The 19,824-nt window shown below is 47.8% G+C and overlaps 1 protein-coding gene across 5 annotated transcripts in view; it reads left to right on the forward strand.

The window, feature by feature from the left end:
- The window catches only part of LEPR (leptin receptor), a 101,403-nt gene that overhangs the window by 44,186 nt on the left and 37,393 nt on the right, over positions 1–19,824 (forward strand). For 4 of the 5 annotated variants that reach the window (XM_083157699.1, XM_083157701.1, XM_083157700.1 and 1 more), the window contains exons 2-4: positions 4,511–4,571; positions 8,193–8,465; positions 11,303–11,426. In XM_083157699.1, coding sequence (XP_083013825.1) covers positions 4,532–4,571; positions 8,193–8,465; positions 11,303–11,426 — 437 coding nt within the window. In that variant the 5' untranslated portion in view covers positions 4,511–4,531. Of the gene's footprint in view, positions 1–3,720; positions 4,352–4,510; positions 4,572–8,192; positions 8,466–11,302; positions 11,427–19,824 lie in introns of those variants that run through there. The other variant, XM_083157698.1, reaches the window with a different exon arrangement.

Genomic DNA, 19,824 nt, shown 5'->3' on the forward strand with positions numbered 1-19,824 from the left:
CTGAATAACGACCCCGTGCCAACATTACCACCAACAATGTACCCACCCTGAATAACGACCCTGTGCCAACATTACCACCAACAATGTACCCACCCTGAATAACGACCCCGTGCCAACATTACCACCAACAATGTACCCACCCTGAATAACGACCCCGTGCCAACATTACCACCAACAATGTATCCACCCTGAATAACAACCCGTGCCAACATTACCACCAACAATGTATCCACCCTGAATAACGACCCCGTGCCAACATTACCACCAACAATGTACCCACCCTGAATAACGACCCCGTGCCAACATTACCACCAACAATGTATCCACCCTGAATAACGACCCCGTGCCAACATTACCACCAACAATGTACCCACCCTGAATAACGACCCCGTGCCAACATTACCACCAACAATGTACCCACCCTGAATAACGACCCCGTGCCAACATTACCACCAACAATGTACCCACCCTGAATAACGACCCCGTGCCAACATTACCACCAACAATGTACCCACCCTGAATAACGACCCCGTGCCAACATTACCACCAACAATGTATCCACCCTGAATAACGACCCCGTGCCAACATTACCACCAACAATGTACCCACTCTGAATAACGACCCTGTGCCAACATTACCACCAACAATGTATCCACCCTGAATAACGACCCCGTGCCAACATTACCACCAACAATGTATCCACCCTGAATAACAACCCCGTGCCAACATTACCACCAACAATGTACCCACCCTGAATAACGACCCCGTGCCAACATTACCACCAACAATGTATCCACCCTGAATAACAACCCCGTGCCAACATTACCACCAACAATGTATCCACCCTGAATAACGACCCCGTGCCAACATTACCATCTACAATGTACCCACCCTGAATAACGACCCCGTGCCAACATTACCACCAACAATGTATGAGTTTATGTTTCCCTCTGGTCGCAGGTATTTGTACAAGCTAATAAGGCGAGACTACGGAACAAAACTCGCCCCACTCACGACTCACCCTCTCCTCGCCCCACTCACCCTCTCCTTGCCCTGCTCACCCTCTCCTTGCCCCGCTCACCCTCTCCTTGCCCCGCTCACCCTTTCCTCGCCCCGCTCACAGTCTCCTCGCCCCACTCACCCTCTCCTCGCCCCACTCACCCTCTCCTCGCCCCGCTCACCCTCTCCTCGCCCCGCTCACCCTCTCCTCGCCCCGCTCACCCTTTCCTCTCCTCTCCCCGCTCACCCTCTCCTTGCCTCACTCACCCTCTGCTCTCCTTGCCCCGCTCACCCTCTCCTCTCCTTGCCGCACTCACCCTCTCCTTGCCCTGCTTACCCTCTCCTCTCCCTGCTCACCCTTTCCTCTCCTCGCCTCGCTCACCCTCTCCTTGCCCTGCTCACACTCTCCTCTCCTTGCCCTGCTCACTCTCCTCTCCCCGCTCACCCTCTCCTCGCTCAGCTCACCCTTTCCTCTCCTCGCCTCGCCCCACTCACCATCTCCACTCCATGCCCTGCTCACCCTCTCCTCGCTTACCCTCTCCTCGCCCCGCTCACCCTCTCCTCGCCCCGCTCACCCTCTCCTCTCCTTGCCCTGCTCACCCTCTCCTTGCCCCTCTCACCCTCTACTTGCCCCGCTCCCCCTCTCCTCTCCTTGCCCCGCTCCCCCTCTTCTCGCCCCACTCACCCTCTCCTCTCCTCGTCCCATTCACCCTCTCCTCGCCCCGCTCCCCCTCCCCTTGCCCCACTCACCCTCTCCTTGCCCCACTCCCCCTCTCCTCGCCCCGCTCCCCCTCCCCTCTCCTTGTCCCGCTCCCCCTCCCCTCTCCTTGTCCCGCTCCCCCTCCCCTCTCCTTGCCCCACTCACCCTCTCCTCTCCTTGCCCCACTCACCCTCTCCTCCCCCGCTCCCCCTCCCCTCTACTTGCCCTGCTCCCCCTCTCCTCTCCTTGCCCCACTCACCCTCTCCTCTCCATGCCCCACTCACCCTCTCCTCTCCTCGCCCCCCCTCCCCTCTCCTTGCCCCGCTCCCCCTCCCCTCTCCATGCCCCACTCACCCTCTCCTCTCCTTGCCCCACTCCCCCTCTCCTCCCCCGCTCCCCCTCTCCTCTGATATGGAAACGACAGCTATTTGTTCTGGGTCAATATCACAAAGCTTTTAAGTGACAGCTTTACCTCTCTAACGAGCGCCTAATTGCCTCACCTGCGGCCCAGCACAGCCTGGCAGCGCCACATCGGATGTATAATGAACGCCTTGTCACTTTGACTGTGAAATGATTTACACCTGAGTTCCCCTGAAAGGCAGGCGAGCATCACGTCTTATCTCCCTGGTCCGCAGCCTGGAGCTGGCACAGGTTGGCGCTAGGAGGGAACAAGTGGGCGCAGGACATTTTGTACTGGATGGAGACTGGAGTAGGTCACGTTAGAAGCTGCTGTATGTGTTAATTATTATCAGATCGGGTCATTTACAACAGACATTAATAAACGAGCTGAGTATAAAATCTCCGTTACGTTCATTCGGAGGCTGCGAGTCGTCATCCAGCACAAATGGGACTTTTTATTTTCCAGTTTTCAAAATCGTTCCTGGTGCGCAGCACAGTGGGTCCGATTCAGGCCCGTACGCAGGACTGCGAATTCACAGCCATGACAAATATATAAGAGATTGCACATGCGCACGGTACACTGTATCAACTTACGCCCTGTCAACCTTTAGCGGTCAACCTAATTTTTGTTGACTTTTATAGTGTCGACCTGGCGACCATATCCCACATTCTGTCCCTTCTGCAATAGTTCATGTTGGATTGTATGGATTGTGTATATTACATTTAAACCAATGGTGTATATTAGATTTATAGTAATAGTTTAAAAATGCCCAGACACTCAAAATAACAATAATTGAATTGCGCCGTCAGCACGATAACACTTGAATTCCCCCTTTAGGGGTTCGGAGCAGCATTCGGCTTTTATTTGATAGGTTAGACATTATAGTTTAATATTTAATAATGGTATAATGAATTTTACCAGCGGTTACCTACAGCTTGTTGTTGGAGATGGGTAGAATATATGCACATAAAGGGGACATTAAGGGGGAAATTTAATAGGATGAGAGATTCAGAAAGTGAGAGATTTGGTAAAAAATCTCCAGTTTCTTAAAGCGTCAATCATTTACACTACAAAACCATTTTTATTTTGCTGTGTAAATGATTGCCGCTTTAAAAAAAAACGGAGATTTCTTATCAAACCTCTTTCTGAATCTCTCATCCTATCACATTTCACCCTAAATATCAGCCACTGGCGCGTTTCTTAGCAAAACTGAGGCAGAACATTGTGTCTCTCGCTGTGTGTGAAAGGGAAATGATGACAGAAATGACAGCGATTATATCTGGATCTGTATACAAGGCCAGGAATTAATCGCCTTTTTTAACACCGCTCCAATTAGACCGACCTCCGAACATTGAATTATTCTTCCGGCTGAAAGAGCTTTATAATAACACAGTACCGGAGGGGATAGGATATCGCCCACTTGGGAGTTACGGCTTTACGGCTTCAGAAAATTGATCCAGAGAATGGGAAATAGATTTCTGTGCTTCCAGGGAATTACTGAGTGTAGCACAGACGTATGTCATAGAAATGGAGGATTGGTCCTATTTTGGGAAGGGGCTGCCTGGGGGGGAGGGGGGGGGGGTGTTATGTTCTGGTTAGGGCCAAGGAGGTGCTAGGCCCACTCTGTATATGTATGGAAGCCATAGGGGTACAGGGATTGCCAATCATGGGTTTTATTTCAGCCATTACCATATCTGTGTAGAGTATAGATGTTCTCGTTATGTTTGCCTACATGTCCTTGGGGTGCCCTGCTCTCCTTCTTTCTTTCTTGATAATAGACAATTTCTAGATTGACAGTCACTAAGTCGACAACTAATGGTCGACATTGAAAAGGGTTGACATACCTTAAGGTCGACATAAGCAAGGTCGACAGTCAAAAGGTCAAGATGAGTTTTTCATGATTTTTCGGTGTCTATGTAATCGTACATGGCTCGCCATGCTTCGGGCACGGTGCCTCGTTACCCTTGGCACGCAATTATATTACCACTCTATGACCTCTTGGATAGTAAAGTATGAAAAAACACCTTTGCTGGTGCTATATATAAATAAATAGAATAATCATTTTCTTTGAATCCCGAGCCCCTTTCATGTCCGGTAACTGTGCCCTGGGGGCTATAATTCTTCTATAGTCTATCCGATAGTACATACTTATGCCCCATTAGACACTGTGCGTGTAGATAGACCCCAGCCTGCACAGCGTGAGGGCCATGACTGCCGTCTCACAGGACCCATAGCTCTATCTAATTAATATGGTAAGTAGATGGGGGTCAGCGGGCGACTGGGGGGGCGCAGAGGTCTGTAACACCAGGTGTTTATCTGGATGACAGCGGATAGATTTATCAATAAACCCTGTTACGCTGTAGGAATGCTAATGCTGATATATGGTAACGATTTCAGTATATCTGTTCCAGATTCCCCACTGACACGTAGCCATGGGACCGAAATGGATCCTGGCGGTTCTTCTTCACTGGGGTAAGATCTGCGCTTTCTCCATTTTACATTATAGGCAACTAAAATACAGGGTTCCGTGTTTGTAGGATTTAATAGTGTTGCAATTAACAGTTCCCGCTGCTAGGAATACATCTACATTGCACAATTGTGATAGAGCAATCAGTCATAAATGGAAAGATGCATCAAGCTTCACAAAGTGATAAAATGGAGAGTGATAAACAGCCAGCCAATCAGCTCCTACCTGTCACGTTACAGGCTGGGTTTGAAAAATGACAGGTAGGAGCTGATTGGATGGTTGTTTATCACTCTCCATTTTATCACTTTTTGAAGCTTGATGCATCTGACCCTCCATAATGGCTATCACAGGACCGGGGACCCTATGGCTGGATGTATGAACGCGTCGCTTATACCCAGCCGCATTACTGAGACATGACTCCATTACTGAGACACGACTCCTGTGTCCTAATAGACTGATAAGCCGCATTATCATGAATATTGGCTGAGGAAATGTCAGACTGCGCTGTGCGGCGCCTCGGGGAATTTGCCGCCTCCCTGTTAATTTTTTTTTTTTTAATTAATCTAATTAGCAGCCTGCGTTTTCTGGCAGATTAGCTGGTCCCATGAGTTCATCCTGGAGCGCCTCGCAACTTTATCCTGGTACAAATCTGCTCGGAAGTGGTGCACATGGGGTGGAGGGGGGGTAAGGGAGGGAGAGGCTGTGACATGTCAGGTGCGCCAAGTCCCCTGGGGCTTCTTAAGGGTTGGGTCACACAGCTCCCAACAGTCCAGGCAACTTTTGACAGATTTCCCAGCTGTCATTGCTGCTAGGGCCTCGAATTGGGACTACGGGGGTCATTCTGGTTGGCTCACTATATAATATTTAATATATATAGTATATATATACGTCAGGAATGGGGAACCTTTGGCCCTCAGGGTATACATCAGGGATGGGGAACATTTGGCCCTCAAGATGTTGTTGATCTACGCATGCCAGCATGCCCTGCAACACATTTAGCAAGGCCACATAGCAAAACTGTAGCAGGGCATGCTGGGATGTGTAGTTCAAAACAGCTGGGGGGGGACGGACAAAGCTAGATGTTGTTGGTCTATGTATTTTAAGAAATGAACACTTCTCGTTTGTGTTCCTGGTTTGCGCATTACTCTGTATACAGTATATATGAGTCCACCACACCCCCTCACTCCTATGTACGCCAGTTCTGCACGGGGAATATTGCAGCTGTTCTCCTTACTGGCCCATCAGACGCATAAGGAGGAGAAGGGCTTCCAACAACCAGGTCCTGAGAGTATTGTTCAGATACGCAAAGCAGAAACGTGCATCCGAGGCCTGAATTATACAGGAGGATTAATTAGCTGAAAGGAAAATGCTCTGGACATTATATGGATGCAATTACTATATAGACAGAGCGCTGTGTATCGCGCGCTCTGTGACGGCAATATAGTGCAGGTCGCATATTATCGCAATACGAGTTTTCCAGTAAATAATATGCAGCTGATAATACAATACTTCAGGTGCTGCTATCTTGGCTTGTGTTGTAGTTTGGGTTTGTGTTTTTAAGTAAATTTACAGAAAGCTAGTGACTGACATCCATGTTCATACATGGGGCAAATTTAGTAAGGGTTCTAAAAATGAAAAGAGGTGATGTAATGTTTACGCTAGCCTAGGCTGCCAACATCATCGTTTGGTGGCAGGTTTGGTCCGCCCTTAACGGTGACATTAGCGGCTTGGGCCTGCCCACAGTGATGATGTTGGTGGCCTAGGCCTCACCCCAATGATGTCATTGCCGGCCTGGGTCCGCCCACAAAGATGATGTCAGTGGACTGGACCTCCCCCCTCACGCTGCCTGCGTACCCCAGCGCCCTGCAGTCCCCTTATTCTAGAAGGATCACTAGTGGTGTTACCCATAGCAACGAATCGGTTCCTGTCTATCATTTCTCTATTGCGTCCTAGAAATTGATAGTCAGAATCTCATTTTTAGAACCTTTCGTAAATTTACCTCATAATGGGCCAGATGCACTCAGCTTCAAAAGTGATGAAATGGAGAGTGAGAAACAGCCAGCCAATCAGCTCCTGCCTGACATTTTTCAAACCCAGTCTGTGACATGACAGGAAGGAGCTGATTGGCTGGTGGTTTATCACTCTCCATTTTATCACTTTTGAGGCTTAGTGCATCTGGCCCAATACCAGTTGCGCGCTTATGACAACATGATAGGTTGACAGTGTCTGGTTGACAGTCAATAGGTCGACACCCATATGGTCAACTTGTACTAGGTCGACATTGACAAAAGGCAGTCAATAGTCGACACATGAAAAGGTCGAGGTGGGTTTTGGCAACCTTTTCATGTGTCAACCTTTTTAATGTTGACTTCTGATTGTGTCGACCATTTGCCCATGTCGACCTTGTCAACCGATTAGCTGTCGATATAGACACTGGCAATCCTTTGATCCACACCCAACAACACGGTGTTATAGATATTATATACTGAGACTAATGATTGGGCAAGTGGGGCAGGGGGTGACAAAGGTATTGGAATATGAGGTTATCTTGGGAGGGAGGGGGTACGGTTAGGATAAACAGAAGGGACCTGTCCGGTTCCAGATCCAGAGGGAGGAAGAAAAAAACCAAAACCAGGTTTCTATCCAGAATCCTACGGTAGAGGTGGTTTGTAGCCTGATGCCTGGATGGGAAATCCTATTGGGGACACCTGTGATGTTCCCCTGTGTCATCTGATTAGATCAGGTAGATTTTGTCTACATGATTTCCAAAATTCAAAATACAGAGCCATCCCCATCTACAGTTTTCATCAGATCTCATATGGTCGGCAGAGGATGGGGGCATGATATTTAGGGTAATGTACAAAGTGGAAAGTGTATGATTAGAGTTAAATAAGCACAAAAGGACTCCAGTGTGGAGCATGAACATATGGAAGGACCTTGAAGCAGATGTGTTAGAAAGGTGTTCAATGTGAAAATTCATTTGTGTTATGGTGCCCACACACTAGAACGATTTTTTGTCCGATTTCCGATAAATCGGACGATATATCCTCGCTCCCGTCGATCTTTTGCTAAATGTTATGATCTTACGTGCTGCATGAAAGATCAGAAGATTTAACAAAAGATCCATAGGAACGCACACGGGATCTTAAGAAAAATCTTTGGGAAAGAGGTGCGCTTGCCTGAAATCTTTTGTCCAGGACGGAAAAAGATTTGAAGGCTAATTTATGCGCACATCTTACGATTGCAGATCTTTCTAGTGTGTGGGCACCTTTACACCCAGGGACAGTGGCGAATCCAAGGGGTGGGTGATCACATCGATTGCACCCCCTAGCACATGCGGAAACTCCCTCTCCTCCCTAGGCCTGGGCTCCCAGCTGGCTCCACCTTCGCAAAGGGGTCAGGCCTGCAGGGAAAAACTGGATTGTTCCACCTTGGGCATATATTGACTCATACAGCAATATAGTGGCTGTGTCCCAGATAGAACACCACAGCAATCCCAGGGTTGACTCTTAAAGAAGACATTGACTTAGTCACTGGTCAGATAAACATGGAACATTGTGGTCTTTCCATATACATATGTTTCTTAATAACTTCAGAATCTTTTTTTTTCACACTCCCCCCCCCAGAATGTCTCACGGTAGTATCCCCGGAACCCTACATCGTTCCCTCATCAGGGGTCTTTCTGTCTTATCTGTCGGCCAGTCAGTCTTCAAGCACCCCTCTGTTGGGAGGGATGGTGCAGGATGCCACGCATTTCCAATGTACCAAAATAGAGGGCGAGAAACCCTCAAGGCTTGGTACCCTGTGCCTCTGGAATGGGACGGACACGACTCACGAACAGTATTCGGAATTAAAGAAGATCGTTTTAGCAGCTCTTCCGTCCGACGTCCATCTTACAGGTGTGTGGCTAAATAACAATATAGACGGAATTGTACAGATTTACTTAGCCCTGGGTAATGGGAAGTAGTGACGAGCTGCGGGCATCGTTGGTGCACTTATAGAAAGAAAATTCCTGTTTTCATTGGTGCAGTATTTAGTATTGGGAAAGTTCAAGGTGTTAATGAGTTTTTAATGGTAGGTTGTAATGTTTTTACAATGCCCCAAATATCATCACTAAAATGTCATTTGAGAAAAAAAATGGAAAAGGCCAAAATTAGAGATGAACAGTGTATATGAGAAATATAAATTATTAATAAAAATATTGAATTGATTAGAAATTATTTCGGTTGTTTTAGGCTATTATTTTGATTTTGTCCTCAAATACCATTATTTGTCCAGAAATGCTATTTAGGGCCTGCTACATTTGGGGGATACTTACAAACTTTTAAAGTTGCTTTTCCGGGAGAAGCTCGGAGAGGAGACCCAATGCTGCAAATCGGGGGGCGGGGACAAGGCTGACGTCACAAAGCTCCGCCCACAATCCTCACAAACTCCGCTATTAGCGGGTCCGCGGTGAGGGGACGAGGCTAAAATGACGCGTTTCGCTTCATTTTAGTCCCGCCCCCTCCACGATCATTTTAGAATCTGTTTCAGCAGCACCGGGGGGTGCAAGGGCTTTGGGGAGCATGCAGGACTTGCCCACCTTAACGGGGGGCCAGGAGGAGGGACCCGATTTTCGGGAACCTCCTGGCCATTCCGGGAGGGTAGGCAAGTATGAATTTTGCTCTACAGTTTCTTGGTCGACAGGTAAAAGGTCGACTACTATTGGTCGACCTTTATCCGCACCACTCCTCTTCCCTCGTGCGGATAGAGATACATTACTTTCTCATCAGACTTTTGTTTAGAAAGGAGGAAGATCCTTGGGGGGATCCGAGGACACTACTGAAGGTCAGTTGTGGCGTAATGACATTCATCATCCCCACAACAACATCATTACTCAAAGGCAGAATACAGGAACAGACCATAAACCCAAAGGGAGAACACAGGGAATCTTCTAGCTGGGATTCCCTCTGCACATTGGACATAGAACAACATCGGATGATGCTGGTCAACATCTGTGCGCTGTCAGCTGGGAATCTGGAGCATGTGGGTGGATTGATGAGGGGGTGGTGCTGAATGTCAGTGGTTAGGTCTATGAATTATTTATATTCTGCAGGACAGTAGTCTGCATCCCAATGTAGGGACCATCGTTCTGCCACCATTCTGTGGTTATTGATGGTTCCAAATCAGACCTGCCTACTTTAGAATAAGCACATCAGGGAGATCGTGAAGGTGGCGCCTAGAGGTGCGGACATGTACTGCCACATCCGAGAGGTGCGTCATACAAGGACTTACATCCAAATGTAGATGGGCCCCAAAGCAGGTAGTGAGATCTGCTGTACTTGTTGGGGAAAAGATACTGATACGTGTCAGGGCTTGTTCATGTACGTTGTATTACACGTGGTTCCATATAAGTGGGCACGAGATACCTTATTTAAAATGCATGTAGGGATCATTGTGCTTTATAACCAGTGCACGGAAATGGCGCTGATGATTCCGTTTGGATTTTTAAATCTCTGATTTCTTTTTCCACCAAAAATGTAACAGCTGTATAATGTGGGTTAGATGACATCAGGGAGATTTCTGGACTATGCAGGGAGTCTGGGAGATGGTTACTAAGTCAGGGAGTCTCCTGCAGCATGCAGGAGTGTAGGTAACTATGATCCACATGTGCAGAGAGGCTTGTGGTCATCGCAGCAGGGTACATCCCTGACTAATCCTGCCAGCTGTAGCCCGCGGGTCAGGCCTAAATACCACAGGATCCCTCCCAAACTTACCAGGACCCCACTTCATCACCGCTTCGATTCCTGCTGTCACCACTGGAGGAATCATGCTCCCCGCAAGAAGCCTAGAGGGAACACTAGCTCTGTACAAGTCTGTGAGAACCCGTTAGAGGGACAGCCAATCAGAGCAAGCCATGTGACAGCCTCCAACTAACAGAGTAAAGGTGCCCATACACACGCAGATTTATCTTCAGATCTGGCTGGTTGGAACAAAAACCTGGTTATGGATGAGAGCAAATGACAGTTGACCATTTGCTTGAAAATGCTGGAAAACTGACAAACTGTCACTCATCCATCCATAACCATGTTTTTGTTCCAACCAGCCAGATCTGAAGATAAATCTTACTAGTGTATGGGCACATTGAGCGCTCTTCGAGGGCGGGATTAACCATTGCGTCTTCATTGGATCTTCACTTGTCAATGAAGGCATACATCTCCGCAGTCTAATGTAATTTCTATTTCCATGAGGAAAACCATTGCCCATCCCTAACCAGTATACGCTGGGGGAGATGTAAGGTCGCAGAGTGGGCCTTATTCTGGTTCACTCCTTCTGGCAAACCCCTTCTTAGATGGACAAAACCATGTGCACCGCAGGGGGGGGGGGCAGATGTGACGCGTGCAGAGAGAATTAGATTTGGGTGAGTTATTTTGTTTCTGTGCAGGGTAAATACTGACTGCTTTATTTTTACACTGCAATATAGATCTCACTTTGAAGTAAAACCCCACTCAAATCTATTCTCTCTGCACAAGTACCATCTACCCCACCTGCAGTGCACATGGTTTTGTCTATCTAAGAAGGAATTTACCAGAAGGAGGGAACCAGAATAAGGCCCCATGTGCTGGGTCGTAATAACCGATAGGACATTTGTTTATGTAGTATAACCATACAGCTTATACCGTGTATGTATACTATGCGTTACCCTGTATTCTCTCCTGTTACTATACACACCTGGCCTCTGCCCATTCTTCCTCAGATTACACGTGGAGATTACAGTGCTGGATCATGGAGAACAGCAGCCACATTACCTGCCGGATACAATACGTAGCAACGGAGACAACCATGGACGTAGCCTTTATCCCGAAACTGTATTACGCCCGGTGAGTGTGTGTGTGCTCTGTGTGTGTGCTGTGTGTGTACTGTGTGTGTATGTGCTGTGTGTGTACTGTGTGTGTGCTGTGTGTGTACTTTGTGTGTACTGTGTGTGTATTGTGTGTGTGCTGTGTGTGTACTGTGTGTGTATGTGCTGTGTGAGTGTGCTGTGTGTGTGCTGTGTATGTGTGCTGTGTGTGTATGTGCTATATGTTGGTGAAGATCAGAAAAGTTCATTTACATTTTCTTTTAATTGTATTTTATTGAAATGAACTTGTTTGGCGCTGTCTGTACGAGGGGCTGCGGCATCAGACAGCTTTGAAAACCAATCCGAACGATCCGGTGATGTTGTTCAGCCATTTTCTGTTTGTGAACGACCATCGGTCAGTGCAGCTAGATAATGGGGTTACCCGCGAGCCATAGTATAGATAGGTGCTGAATGCTGATTGGCCATACTGACTCCCCCAATCTATAGAGTAAGAGTAGGGAACCTCCGGTCTAAATAATTATAGATCTACTGACTAAAGGAATAAAGATAGGGCTACAATGTAACTGATTTACCAAGCTATGTACATGTCATATACAGTAGCAGGTGGGAATGTTGGAGCCCCGCACCCCTCTCAGTGTCAGTGCCAGTACCACGCAGTGGGGCGCAGGGCCCTATACTACCTCATAAGCTGGGTGTGTGGTGGGGTGGGGCACAGGTATACCCAGAATATTCTCACGTGCTTCATATCAGTTACAATGTTATCAGCAATAAATACAATTTCAATAAACCCTTTAGTTGGTCATGTCGCTCTCACCAACATCATGGACTCAGTAGTGATTACATCCCGCTCTCCCTTTCTGCAGCAGCGATGCTGTCACCCAACTACATGTATATTGGTGCTGTCATATCAGTCAGCTGTTTGGCAAGTCGATGTTGTCGCGCCCTCCCCCCTCCCCGCCACCACCTCCATCAAAATAATGATATAGATAGATAGATATTCACAAAATTTTTAATATTTTGAAAATAAAGGATAAAGCTCTGCAGACCCAGATCAGGTTCCAATGGGGCGTAGGGTGACATACTGGCTGGGGCCTATCTCCCGCCACTGATTTTTTTTTTATTTTAGAAAACCCTCAAAACAAATACAGTAGGGGGAAATTTATAAAGAATACGAATCCGATTTTTCGTATTCGTATTCTTAATACGAATGAATACGGCCGTATGCAAATTCGTATTCCAGAGGGGAATTTACAAAGCAGTCAAATACGACTGCTTTGTATATTCCGATGGCGTATTAATTTGTATTAGCGGCCGTATATATGGCCGCTAATATGAATTTGTATTGGCAGTCTGCACGGATCAGTCAGATCTGTGCAGGCTGCAGTGTGTACAAAAAAAGAGAGAAAATAAATAATAAAAAAAAACTGGCGTGGGGTCCCCCCCCCACGGCCGTAACCAGCCCCAGGCTCACAGAGCCGGTCCTGGTTTTAAAAAATCAGTAATCAATTTGAGTAGGGATTCCCTGTATTTTTTATAACCAGCACCAGACCCAAGGACGGTCCTGGTTCCCAAAGTACGGGGGACAAAATGACTAGGGGTCCCCCATATTTTAAGAACCAGAACCAGGCTCAACCAGCCAGCAGAGTAATGTCACAGCCGGGAGGGTGGGGGGGGGGGGCATTTTATACAAGTCCCCTGAGCCAAAACATTACCTCCTGACCGGTCAACATGGGCAGGGGTTCTGGGGGAGTGGGGACCCTCCCAATGAAGGGGTCCCACCCCCCTCTAGAATTTGGGACTGTCCCTGGTACCCCTGGGCTGTGGGCATCGGGCTGATATAAGTGTAAAAAGTAGATAAAAACTATTGTATATTGCTGTGGAACTATGAGTCCCAGCAAGTCTCCCCGCATGCAGGGACTTGGAGAACCAAAAGTCCCAGCATGCGGGGCATTAAAGGGCCTGCTTGAACTTGTAGTTCCACAGCAATACAAATAGTTAAATAAACACACATACACAAGAGAAAAATAAAACTTTATTGCATACATAGCCCACTCATACAGATACTTATCTATCTTTGAGCCCGTAGGTAGGTTGCCCTCTGTCCGACCGTCCGTCAACTGGTGGTTCTGTAGAAATCCATAGGGGTACCTGTGGAAGCAAATTATATTTACAAGTCTCCTCCAGCGTAGATCTGATCCTCTTCTTTCCAAGTAGGATCCCTGGACTTGGCAAAAAAAAGAAAACGCAGTAACCCGAACCATGCCGGACTGAAGAGAAGCTGCACGGTGTCTGTGTTTACATCGTGCGGCTCCTCCTCCTGAATGCCGCTATTGGCCGGCTAGTGGCCACTTAGGAGACACTAGGCGGCCAATAGCGGCATTCGGGAGGAGGAGCCGCAGGATGTAAACAAACATCCTGCGTCTCCTCCTGTCAGTTCGGCATGGATCGGGTTAGCATTTTTTGTTTTGCCAAATGGATGCTACTTGGAATGACGAGGACCAGATCTACGCCGGAAGACCTGCGTAAGTATAATTTGCTTCCACAGGTACACCTATGGATTTCTTGAGGACGCACCGATGGATAGACTGGGTAGGCAGATTCTGTAAGGGGGGGGACCCCTTCATTGGGGGGTCCACACTTCTCCAGGATCTCTGCCCAGGCTGACCGGTCAGGGGGTAATGTTTGGGCCGGGGGGCCGGGGGGGGGGGGCATACAATTTTTTTTGACATATTTGGCTTAGTAAATTTCCCCCATAGCATTTGACAAATCTGGGCCCCGAAGGGTCACAGAACACTATGTAAGAGACTAGGGGTCAGATTCTCTAAGCTTCAAAAGTGATAACATGGAGAGTGATAAACAGCCAGCCAATCAGCTCCTGTCTGACATTTTTCAAACACAGTCTGTGACATGGCAGGTAGGAGCTGATTGGCTGGCTGTTTATCACTCTCCATTTTATCACTTTTGAAGCTTAGAGAATCTAGCCCTAGGGACCTTATTCTGGTACACACAATGCTGCACATTTCGCAGCGCTGGGCGTGAATTAAATGCAATCTGCAGGCAGACAGCGGCTTTGCACACACAAATTTCTAGTTACAGGGAAATAGGGCGGCTCGGTGCACATCTGTATATCCAGTAGAAGCTGAGTTACAGACTGACAGATGTGACGCAGACAGGAGGTGACGGCCTCTGCTCACGTATGTCCCCAAGTTGTTACATGACAACGGGGAACGTACTGCTAAGGGCTAATGGATCGCCTTAATGATAAACAATTAAAAGAAGGAGAATTTTATATATTTATTGAAACTGTACTTTCCTGGACTGGAACATGGCGGTGATCACAATCAGGATAATTGTCCGCTGCCATGCAGAGCATAAGCTGCGAACGATATCGTTATCAGTTGCGCGGTGGGTGCGCCAATGAAAACGTCTGCGACCCCTTCCAACGCAGACGTGTTGATGACTGCTCAAGGGTGGGCGACTGACGTCACATGATGGCTGATGTCACATAAACTATATGGAAACAGCCAGGGGCCATTGAAGAGAGGACTGGGCCTATGTTCTGTCTCCAAGCGGACGACTGCCTCTGTTTTGGGAGCAGACTGTGACACATGTTCCGCGTCCCCGGTGATGTCATAAATTCTAGACCACTGGGGATTTGGAAGCAATTCTATATAATGGGATTATTTCTATGGGTCAGAGAGAAACAACACTGGGGGTTAATTGAGAAATCCATTCACTAATCACATCGCATCTATTCATTCTGTTTGTGCAATAGATCAGTATTGATCTGAGGAAGGTCACATGGTTATAAGCCCAGTGTATAGAGGTATGGGTCATAGGATCGACACTATGGACGCTGACATAGATAAGGTCGACAGGGGATACGGTCATTGGGTCACCAGCAAGTTAGACAGTCATTAGGTCGACATGGACATGCAGGGAGGTCAACATGAGTCTAGGTTGACATGGATTAGGTCGACAGGGTCATTCGGTCAACATGGTCATTAGGTCGACATGGGTTAGGTTGACGGTCAAAAGGTCGACATGGGGTTTTTCACTGTTTTTTGAGCCATGTGGCGACAGGCGGTATTTCATGCCTTACCATCCACTAGAGCATGGGTCTTCAACATATGGCCCTCCAGATGTTGTGAAACTACATGTTCCAACATGCATTGCCACATTTTTTCCTATAAGAGCATGCCAAAACTGTCAGGGCATGCTGGGACATGTAGTTCCACAACATCTGGAGGGCCACAGTTTGAAGACCTGTGCACTAGAGCGCGATTGGAGAATAAAATAGTGTGCCGCGCGTAGTGATGGTACCCTGTGCACTTTAACCTGTGTCCATGTCGTCTGTGTCGACAATCGGGTCAAAAAACAGTGAAAATCCCATGTTGACCTTTTGACTGTCGACATAACTCATGTCGACCTAATGACCCTGTCAAACTTATGACCCTGTTGACCTAATCCATGTCAACCTAGACTCATGTCGACCTTCCTGCATGTTGACCTAGACACATGTCAACCTAAATGCATGTCGAGCTAATGGTGTCGACCAAATGACTGTCTAAAAACGTGCTGGTGACCAACTGATCCACACCCGTCGACAGGGCTTCGGTTGACACAGGTCGACATTGGCTAAGGTTGGAAAGTCGACACAAGAATTAGGTCGACAATGGGAAGGTTGACAGTCAAAAGGTGGACTTGAGTTTTTCACGTTTGTGTGAGCCGACTTGTGCCGACGGGCTGTATTTCACACCCTACCGTCTACTGGGGCTTGGAGGAATATAATAGTGTACGGAGTGGACTAAAAAAAGTGAAAAACACATGTCGACGTTTTGATTGTCGATCGTCTAATGTATGTCGACGTTCATGGTGTCGCCCTCGCAACCGTATCGCATTTATAGGATTCCCTCCAAACGCAGAGGAAGACAGGACGCTGCTTAGGGAAGAAGACGAAGAATGACGATCATTGGTTTTCTGCATAAACAAAATATCAGTAAACGAGTCCAGAAATCTTTCGTCAGACCCCGGGTACATCTCTCGGTGGTCCGCGCCTGAGACCGACTCGCTTGTTCATATTAAATGTTCTTGTTGTGCTTTAGTGTACGTACAAGGTTCTCAGCCATGAGGACAATTGCTTCAATGTGTCCGCCACATGGACGCGGAACATCACAGGCGAGCCAGAGGGAACAGAGTGTTTCCTTTGCAGGGGGATTAAGCAAGATTCAATCCAGAGCGCTGTCCGCTGTCTGCGCTGGGCTGTAAACTATTCGCATGCCAAGGTCCTCGCTGCAAATGTGCTGTTCCAAGAAAACGAGCCCAACTCTGATCCGCAGTGTAACGTCCCATGTGTGCGGCAGAGGGAACTGTGCTGAGTTAGACGTAGCGGTTATTAAGCATGCGGCCTTCTCCGCTCTTGGCAAACCACTGAGTCCGGCATTTACCGGGCAGCTCTGAAGGCTAATAGGATTTTGAGGCTAATTCAACAACAGTCGGAACGGGGCGAATTTGGCAATGTACTTAGGTATCTGCGCAAGCGTGTATTTGCGCATGTGCAGACAAACGGTTTAGGGGAGTTACGCGCTCACCCGGCCTTTTGGTGCGGGGAGGGAGGGACAGAGATGGAAGGCGGCAGGAACAGGGTTTGCCCATGGGAACATAGGTTGGCCAATGCCACGATGCCAGCTCCAGTCCCCTCGGAGGCAGGCGAGGGGGTGTATTAGCGAACACGTCCCCTCGCATGGCGTTTCAGCTCTCGATAAGCAGCATGAATCAGGCCCTTTGTCCGGTGAGTCCCGGGTAATGTGTAATGGTCTCCAGGACCCCCTATAATTTACGATTTCCTTGACCCCGAAGCTGGTATCCATATGTCCTACATACCTGTGGAATGTATAGACATATTGGGGCACAACAGTTCTAGGGGCAAGGACAGTTTCGTGCCCCCCCCCCCCCACAGTGATGTCTGTGGGTGAGACAGATGACTAGTTACTAGGGATTCCAATCCCAGGATATTTTTTCTATCCCGGGATTCGTGATTGAAAAAGCTCAATCCCGCGATTCCCAGCTTTGGCCACTCTAATAAAAAAAAACAATTCACACGTTGCGCCTGGAAGCGGAGGTGGGGGCGATCGGCAGTGCAGCTGGGTTGCGGAGCAGAGGCCAATCGGCGGTTCAGCGGGTTTCTGGGAGCAGGGGTGCGGACGATCAGCGGCAGATCAGCAGTGCAGCGGGGTTCCTTGAGTGGCACCGATCAGCGATACAGTGGGGTTCCGGGAGCGGTGGCTGATCGGCGGCCTGCGGAGCGTGACCTCTACTTATGAAACCGCTATACTCTAGCGAAACGCATCAGGGGAGCTACTATTGGCAGCACCAACTTCCTATTTGGACACACTACGAACCAGCCTGGACGGACGGACTTTTTTCATCCATACCATTGGGCGCCAACTAATGGTCCCTCTTCATGCCTTACCATCTGGATTACAAATAAAAGGGACTTCCACCTAAAACCAGACCCTCCATAATCTTTAAATGAGGTGTTCAATTCTATGGTATGCAGGACAATCGGAACCCTTTATCCATTAAGGCGGATGGTAAATATACTGCCCAAAGTCCGCCCCAGAGTTCCCCAGGCATCCATAGGAACGGACAGTGTTATTTGTGCTGCCATTTATTTTAAACTGTGTATTATTTTATGCTCAGATATAGTCGTTTTATGTATTTTAATAAACCCTTAACCCTTTATTAAAATATATTATCAATACAATTTTTTTATATAAACTTTATTGTAAAGTCAATACAACTGGTAACATTTTTTATTTCATTCAAGGCGCTGCATTCATTTGCCATACCTCCCAACATTACCCTCTCCAGGAGGGACAGAATGCTCTATTACTGAACTTCCCTCGTAATCTATGATTGCCATCACCTGTGTTAAAACACGTTTCTTTTCAATTAATCTGTTCAGCACAGGTGATAGCAATCATAGATTAAGAGGGAAGTCCAGGAGCAGAGCATTGTGTCCCTCCTGGAGAGGGTCATGTTGGGTGGTATGCATTTGCTTCTGTCTTTTTGCACCTTCTTCAGGTTTGACTAGGCCTGTTTTTTTTTTCAGCAGTCATTTAACAACTCACTCATTGCGCCCCCTAATTTTTCCACATGGTGCATGACCTCTGACCCATACTTGCCTACCTGACCCTCTCCATGCGGGAGAAAATGCTCTGTTCCTGGACTTCCCTGGTAATGTATGATTGCCAGCACCTGTGGGGAGCTAGGTAAAGGTGTTTCACCACAGGTGCTGGCAATCATACATTACCAGGGAAGTCCAGGAACAGAGCATTTTCTCCCGCATGGAGGGACAGGGAGGTCCCAGTGGAAGGTGGTGTAAGCTGGGGTGGTGGGTTATATTAGATTTATGCATATCTCCCAAGATGACTTATTCCAGCTCCAGCTGAGGAAACCTACGCTTGTGCTTGAATGCTGACTATCTGGTCCTGCTGCTGCATAAGAGGGACAGCTATTGATGTCAGTGCACTCAAGCTGGGGGAGGCCCTGACAAAGAGGGGCCTGAGGTACAGTATGCCCTGCGCCCCCTCCCCCTTTATTAATCTGTCTATGGCTCTGCAGCAAACTCCCAGAGTAAATAATCCCAAAACTCAAAACTTTACTAAAGGATTTGGGATACATTTATCCCAAGCAGCTTTTTAGCTGAGAAATCACTTTTCTTGTCTTCCTATATAACCTACTGAACACAGCGGAGAAATTGCTGATTTATCTTCTCTGCTTGCATGCTGGTCTCGCCGCCATAGCTCTCAAGGGGCACAAAGCACCATAACTTTGTGCTAGGCTCCTCTGAAGTCCGATCCGGCCTTCACATTCTTCATATTGTTTACGGCCCATGAGCACCTTAACGGCTTAAGGAGCAGATGTACTAAGCTTGAAAGGGGATAAAATGGAGAGTGATAAATGACCAGCCAATCAGCTCGTAACTGTCATGTATCAGGCTGAGTTTTTAAAAAAATGACTGTTGGGGGCTGATTTTTCAAGGCTTAGTACATCTCACCCTAAGCATGCACACACATAGGGGGAGTTTTTCCATACTTTACTATCCAAGTGGACATAGAGGGAGAGTATAATAGAGTGCAGCAAGCCGCCCCGACGAACACCCGGCGCCAACCCCCCTCCCCCGCCACCCACATCACCTCGGAAACACGCGAGGGGGTGTGTCTAAGAACACAAGCGGCTGATGGGGAGAGGAATCATACGATGGCCACCAACCATGGTCGCAAACATGGGGAAGGGGACAAATTTGGCCCACTACGATGGTCTGAATAAGTCCCAATATATAATTTTGCAGGCAAAGCTACTTAAATAAACGTTTGGTTCAGGGTCACTGGTTGGGCATGCTAGGACTTGTA

Source organism: Crinia signifera, chromosome 8 (assembly GCF_055691185.1).
Source record: "Crinia signifera chromosome 8, ASM5569118v1, whole genome shotgun sequence".
Lineage (NCBI taxonomy): Eukaryota > Metazoa > Chordata > Amphibia > Anura > Myobatrachidae > Crinia > Crinia signifera.